Here is a 6722-nt window from a genome sequence, read left to right on the forward strand (position 1 = left end):
CCTGCCAATTCCTAGGAGCAGCACCACCCACCGCAAGCAGCACCCAGCTCCTTTTGTACCCCGATCTTCTCCACTCCATTCTGGGTGGGGAGCCATTTCTTCTCCGCACCGATCCTGTGGAGAGCTCAAGGTGCTCTGCTTTCTGCAAACTCTTCGCTCGTCAACATCTCGGGCAAACTGCCAACTGAAGCACCTGGGGCAGAGAGCTCACTTTCTTGAATGTGCAAAACGGCCACTTGTTGTTCTGTATCGTGTTGACTGCCAGTTGACACCTTTATGTCATCCAAGGTTCATCCCTACACAGGTTTTGGGCATGCTTTGTGTGTGTACACAAGAGAGAGTGTACGTCTTCTGTACCTGAGAGTGGCTGGCAATCAGCAAGAAAATTTTAGAGAGACCAAGACTGAGAAGGCAGGCAGGCCTTGTGTGATGGAGCTTAATTCAGACTTGTAAAACCCCCTCCCATCTTTTAGAGTGCATTACATAAATAAATAGAGGGACGCGGGTGGCGCTGTGGGTTAAACCACAGAGCCTAGGACTTGCTGATCAGAAGGTCGGCGGTTCGAATCCCTGCGAAGAGGTGAGCTCCCGTTGCCCGGTCCCTGCTTCTGCCAACCTAGCAGTTCAAAAGCACGTCAAAGTGCAAGTAGATAAATAGGTACCGCTCCAGCAGGAAGGTAAACGGCATTTCCATGCGCTGCTCTGGTTTGCCAGAAGTGGCTTAGTCATGCTGGCCACATGACCCGGAAGCTGTACGCTGGCTCCCTCGGCCAATAAAGCGAGATGAGCGCCGCAACCCCAGAGTCGGTCACGACTGGACCTAATGGTCAGGGGTCCCTTTACCTTTACCTCAGATAAATAAATACAACCCAGGTGCATAGCTGTCAACTTTCCCCCCTTTTTAAAGGGAAATTCCCTTATTCCGAATAGGATTCCTGCCCAGGTGGTTAAGAAAGCCCAACAGAGACTCCATCTCCTCAGAGTATTGTGGAAGAACGATGTCAATCAACATTTGATGATCTCCTTCTACCGGTTCACAATAGAAAGTGTCCTTTCATACTGCATCACGGTGTGGTACGCTGGTTTGACATCATCTGATAGGAAGTGCCTAAAGAGGGTGGTGAATACAGCACAAGATATTATGGGCTGTCCCGTGAATCCGCTGGATGAAATAGCGGAAGAACATTTCCTCAGGAGAGTGAGGAAAATCCTTAGGGATGATTCACACCCTGGCTGGCACTTTCTTGATCTCCTGCCCTCAGGCAGAAGATATAGAAGCATGATTAGTCGCACCAACAGGGTAAAGAATGGCTTCTGTCCATGGGCTGTTAGGCTGCTGAATGAAAAGATGCAAGTGACTTCCAGGTTTGCTGGGTGTGCGTCAGTAAACGGGGGGAATTAAGACTAAGAGAGCAGAGTGGGGGGTGCTCGTGTAATCTCACTGTATACAAGTTGTACAAGTGACAATAAAGTATTTCAATTACTGTACATTCTTCATTAAATTATCTTTCCATTGATATATAATTTTATGGTGTTACTGCCCCCAAAAGTGGTGTTGTGAGCCATCAAACCTCGGAAATACACTTTCCCCAAAAAGTTTCCACAATTTTGGCCACTAGTGTACAATGGAATGGTCTCGGTGGTGGGGAGCACATTTTTATTCTGATTATGACTTTGTCAAAATAGAATAATAATACATAATAAAACACACACACGGCTTTGCAACCTGTATACATCTGCAAGAGCTCTTCTAAGCACCGAATAGGTAACTTCCAATCTTTCTTCATTTTGGGGAGTTTTCTTGTTGAATGAACAGGCTCCCACCCCTTTTCCACTGCTATTGTTAGTATGAGCACTCTCTCTCTCTTTTAGGAATTTATTGTTTCGTTTAGGAGTGTGAATGTAGCAGGTACAGTGGTACCTCGGGTTAAGTACTTAATTCGTTCCGGAGGTCTGTTCTTAACCTGAAACTGTTCTTAACCTGAAGCACCGCTTTAGCTAATGGGGCCTCCTGCTGCCGCCACGCTGCCGGAGCCCGATTTCTGTTCTCATCCTGAAGCAAAGTTCTTAACTTGAAGCACTATTTCTGGGTTAGTGGAGTCTGTAACCTGAAGCGTCTGTAACTGGAAGCGTATGTAACCTGAGGTACCACTGTATTAGGAGAAAGGCACTCGTGATTTGGTTTCAATGCTGCACCCCATTGATTAACAGAATTCTCCCCTCTCCCTCCCCTGTAAGGAACGCCATTTAAATTTGTGCTCTTGTCGTGGGAATGAAATTCTGACTTTGGAGTTCTTTTTGACATTTTTTTCCAAGAAGGTGGGCAGCTGACCCACATAAAAGATTCCCTTTGTGCAAGCGTGTTTGAAGGTCATGTGTGAAGTGCACACAGGCTCCCAGAGACAAATGCAACATCTAGTCCCACTCCTCTAAATCAATGGCCGCAGTTGTCCTTTGCTTAGAGGCCCTTTCAGAAATGTCTCCAGCTCTTACGGAGCAGGTGGGCCACCAGTTATTGGCTATCACACTCGTCCCCCCAGGAACCTCCTTCCCACTTGACTCCATTGATGTCTCAGGGGCCAAAACTTGGACTTTCACCCCGGTGTGATGGTCTGGGACTCAGGGTCGTACTCAGAACCAGAGGAGTCTCAGTCTGCACCGGATCCTTTGCCTCAGGCGACATCTGAACCAAGTCTGGGGCCTGAGCCTGAAGAGCCGCAGTCTGCACAGGTTCCCCCGCAACAAGCACCAGCTGGGCTGAGTCAGGGGCCTGAGCCTGTCCTGGCTCCAGATGTGGGGATTACCTCGTTGCCTTCAGCTGGGCCATCACTTACAGCTGCTCCACTACTGGTTGGGTCAGGAGAGGCTGAGGCGGCCCCTGGGTCTAGTAACCCACCGTCATCTCCCGAGTTGCAGAGACTGAGGTCTGAGAGAAGGAGAGACCTGAGTACTCGCAGGAGGAGTGTTCGTCTTCTGGCAAGACAGGGAGGTGAGTCACCGGGGGATCAGGACCGGCCGTTACCCCGACAGAGATAAAAGGCTGTCGGAAAGGGCCTCTTGCCATAAGGAAGCTCTAAGGCGTTATCCTAAAATATTAAATCTCCTCCTCAAACACACTCAGACAGACCAAGAAACTCTTACCTCATTCACTTATTCCATGTGTTCACAGAACAACTCCTTTAGTCCAAGATATTACAGAGGGTTAGTCTGTTGCAGCAAAAACACCTGAGTCTTTTTACATTTTAAACATTGGTTGTGCATTTAGTTAAATAAATAATAATAATAATAATAATAATAATAATAATAATAATAATATATTTATACCCCGCCCATCTGGCTGGGCTTCCCCAGCCACTCTGGGCGGCTTCCAACCAAATATTAAAATACAGTAATGCATCAAACAAGTTCCCAGACATCAACCTTGCATAGGAAGATGTCAGGATCCTTCAGCACCGAATTCCTTGCTAGAACCTGCCTGAGACCCTGTGCCTGTCCTTGCCTGGTTTCCTGCCTCGTGTCCTGCCTGCCTGACTCCTCGTGGAACCCTTGGATTTGGGACTGGACCTGGACCATGTTGCTTGGGTTAACCCCTGGGCCCAGCACACTCGGAAGCACCCAGTCTCCCATGTCCTCTACCCTGGCACTGACACCTGGCAGAGTCAGGCCCCGTTCTATACTGCAAGGTTATACTCGTGGACACAAAGGAGGGGGAAAGTGAGACCAAATCCTCAAAAGGTGGGGAAACGTCAGCAAATGGATTTTGCAATGAAACAGAAGGTCTACAAGCCATTGACACTTCTCAGAGCTCCAAAACAGCAGGTCTAAATCATTCTGTATTCCTCCTCGTCCAATTCCTCATCCACCTTCATTACGGGGTGATAATATATCACTGTGGCTAGCCCAACCAGCCAGGCCACCAGAGTTCCTCCAAAAAAGATGCAGATGGCCATCAGACCCAAGAAGACGAAATCTTGGAAGTCTAAATGGACAAGGCAGAGGTAGTGGAGCTTCGTTTCGGCCACATTGACTGTCAGATCCTTGAGAAGTTCTGGTTTGTTGCAGGTCATTTCCTCAGAGTCTGAGGGAGGGGGGAAAACAAACAAATTTAAGAGGAGTTACAGTCAGCATTTTAATTTGTTAAGTGGTAGATCTATAATAGGAATGTGCCTTAACAGACCAAGGACAAGCAAAAAATGAGTGAAGAACCCTGGAGAGATCATGAAAGGGAGGAAACTTCTCTGGCTCACAGAAGTCCAGGGCATCTTCAGTTGGGTCAGAAATTCATGCTCTAGAGCAGACCTCTTTCACCACCACCAGTATATTATGAACAATCTCTACCTTCTCTGACCTTCCTCCACATAAGCTAGATTTAAAGTTTAATATAAAGTGGTACCTTGGATCTCAAATGTCTTGGTACTCAAACAACTTGGAACCCAAACACTGCAAACCCGGAAGTAAGTGTTCCGGTATGAGAACTTTTTTCAGAAGCCGAACGTGCTCCATTTTGAGTGTTACGCTTCCGATTTGAGTGCCCCACTTCTGTTTTGAGTGTTACGCTGTCTGTTTTTGCTATTTATTTTGCGTTTTTGTTTTTGCGGCTCTTTTTTGTGTGTGACTGTGTGGAACCCAGTTCAGCTACTGATTGATTGTGTGAATGCAGTACATTGTTTATTGTTTTCATTTTATGGATCAATGGTCTCATTAGATAGTAAAATTCCTGTTAAATTGCTGTTTTAGGGGTTGTTTTTAAAAGTCTGGAACGGATTAATCCATTTTGCATTACTTTCTATGGGAAAGCATGCCTTGGTTTTGGAATGCTTTGGTTTTGGAACGGACTTCCAGAGCGGTTTAAGTTTGGGAACCAAGGTACCACTGTATTCCTCTTCATCATCATCATCATCATCAGCAACAGCATATCATCATTGTTACTTAGCTACCCTTCACCCTAAGGTCCTAGGATGTGTTACAACATTAAAACACAATATTTAAAAATCTACACTTCAGGTGTCAAAAGGGGGTGGGTGAAGGAAATAGAGCAATATTTGCAGCAAGGATGTTAAGGTAAAGGTAAAGGTAAAGGTACCCCTGCCCGTACGGGCCAGTCTTGACAGACTCTGGGGTTGTGCGCCCATCTCACTTAAGAGGCCAGGGGCCAGCGCTGTCCGGAGACACTTCCAGGTCACGTGGCCAGCGTGACATCGCTGCTCTGGCGAGCCAGAGCCGCACACGGAAACGCCGTTTACCTTCCCGCTGGTAAGCGGTCCCTATTTATCTACTTGCACCTGGAGGTGCTTTCGAACTGCTAGGTTGGCAGGCGCTGGGACCGAGCAGCGGGAGCGCACCCTGCCGCAGGGATTCGAACCGCCGACCTTTCGATTGGCAAGCCCTAGGCGCTGAGGCTTTAACCCACAGCGCCACCTGCGTCCCTGCCGCTGTAGTAGCATACATTAATAAATTTCTGTACAGTTTAAGTAGTTCTGTCCCTATAATTCCCAAAAGAAAAGCTTCCGGGTTGTTGTGTGTTTTTTACAAATGTTATTTTAAACATCCTTTTCAATTCATTATATATCATTTCCCAGTAAGCTTTAACCTTCCTACAAGACCACCCCATATGATAAAAAGAACCTTCTTTCTCTTTACATTTCCAACACTTATTTGATTTAGATTTATACATTTTGGCCAATTTACTCGGTGTTAGATACCAGTGATATATCATTTTCATATCATTTATCTCTTAGATTATAACGTGCTGTAAATTTTATATCCCTATTCCACAATCGTTCCCAGGCTTCCGTGTCTATATTATGAGCAATATCTATTGTCCAATTTGTCACTGAGGATTTTACTTGTTCATCCTTTGTCTCCCATTTCCTCATGCTTATCTTCCTCTTCCTCCTTGGTACCACTTCTCAGGGTGCCTCGTCCCGCGTCCTTGGTGCCTGCGAACAGGAGAAGGCGCCCCACAGAATTCACACCTGGAATAAGGTCTCACCTGGATACACAACATCAGCTTTCTTCATCCAGTTGCAAAACTCCAAGAAACTGCAGTCACAATTCCAGGGGTTCCCCTTCAGTCTCAAACTATGAAGGTTGTGCAGATCTTTGAATAATTCACCGCCAACGTACGTCAAGCCGCAGTCGCTCATATCCACAAATCTCAGAAGGGGGTTGCTGCCAAAGGCTTTGTCCTTCACTTCCACCAACAAGGGGTTGCTTGAGAGATTCAGCAGCAGCAGCTTGTTGAGTTGCGAGAAAGTGTAAGGGGTTACAAAGGAGAGTCTATTGAAACTGAGGTCTAGGTACGTCAACTTGACTATACCGGGAAAGGTGAAATCCAGGCCCATTTCTAACAGGTTGTGGCTGCAGTCCAGATAGACCAGTTCGTTCAGATAGCTCATCTCTAATACTGGCAACGTGACAAGTTTGTTGTCGGACAGAATCAACTCCCTGGTGGTCAGCGGAATTGAGCCCGGAACTTTGTCTAAAGCCTTCCTGCTGCAATTCACTGTCTTTTCTTCACAGCTGCACTTTGACGGACAGCTAAGGCCCTTTCCTGTCCATCTTATTACAATGAGAACGGCTATCCACAAGGGTGTGGAAGTACGGAAAGAGGGCAGAAGATGTCCCATCCTATACACTTTAAACGGAAGATGAAGGGTTTCCCTTCAGCACTAAAGGAGAAGTGTTTCCTGTTGCTGGACCAGCTCCCATGTCATCCCAGT

At 46.7% G+C, this 6722-nt stretch overlaps 1 protein-coding gene across 1 annotated transcript; it reads right to left on the minus strand.

Moving 5' to 3' along the window:
- Positions 1-3815: 3815 nt before the first annotated feature.
- LOC307218425 (leucine-rich repeat-containing protein 52-like) lies at positions 3816-6722 on the minus strand. Its single transcript, XM_079980690.1, has 2 exons — positions 5993-6722; positions 3816-4078 (listed from the first exon to the last, which is right to left on the minus strand). Exons 1-2 carry the CDS (start codon positions 6627-6629, stop codon positions 3822-3824), a joined length of 894 nt encoding a protein of 297 aa, XP_079836816.1. The 5' UTR covers positions 6630-6722; the 3' UTR covers positions 3816-3821.

The sequence above is a fragment of the Podarcis cretensis genome (genome assembly GCF_951804945.1).
Source record: "Podarcis cretensis genome assembly, chromosome: 6".
NCBI lineage: Eukaryota > Metazoa > Chordata > Lepidosauria > Squamata > Lacertidae > Podarcis > Podarcis cretensis.

What these genes read in the sequence shown, in the direction of transcription:
- LOC307218425 (XM_079980690.1), bottom strand. Translation starts at nt 6,629, where the DNA reads ATGGGACATCTTCTGCCCTCTTTCCGTACTTCCACACCCTTGTGGATA. An exon ending in AGCTGATGTTGTGTATCCAG is followed by an intron (nt 4,079 to 5,992) that starts GTGAGACCTTAT and finishes CCCCTCCCTCAG; the next exon opens with ACTCTGAGGAAATGACCTGC.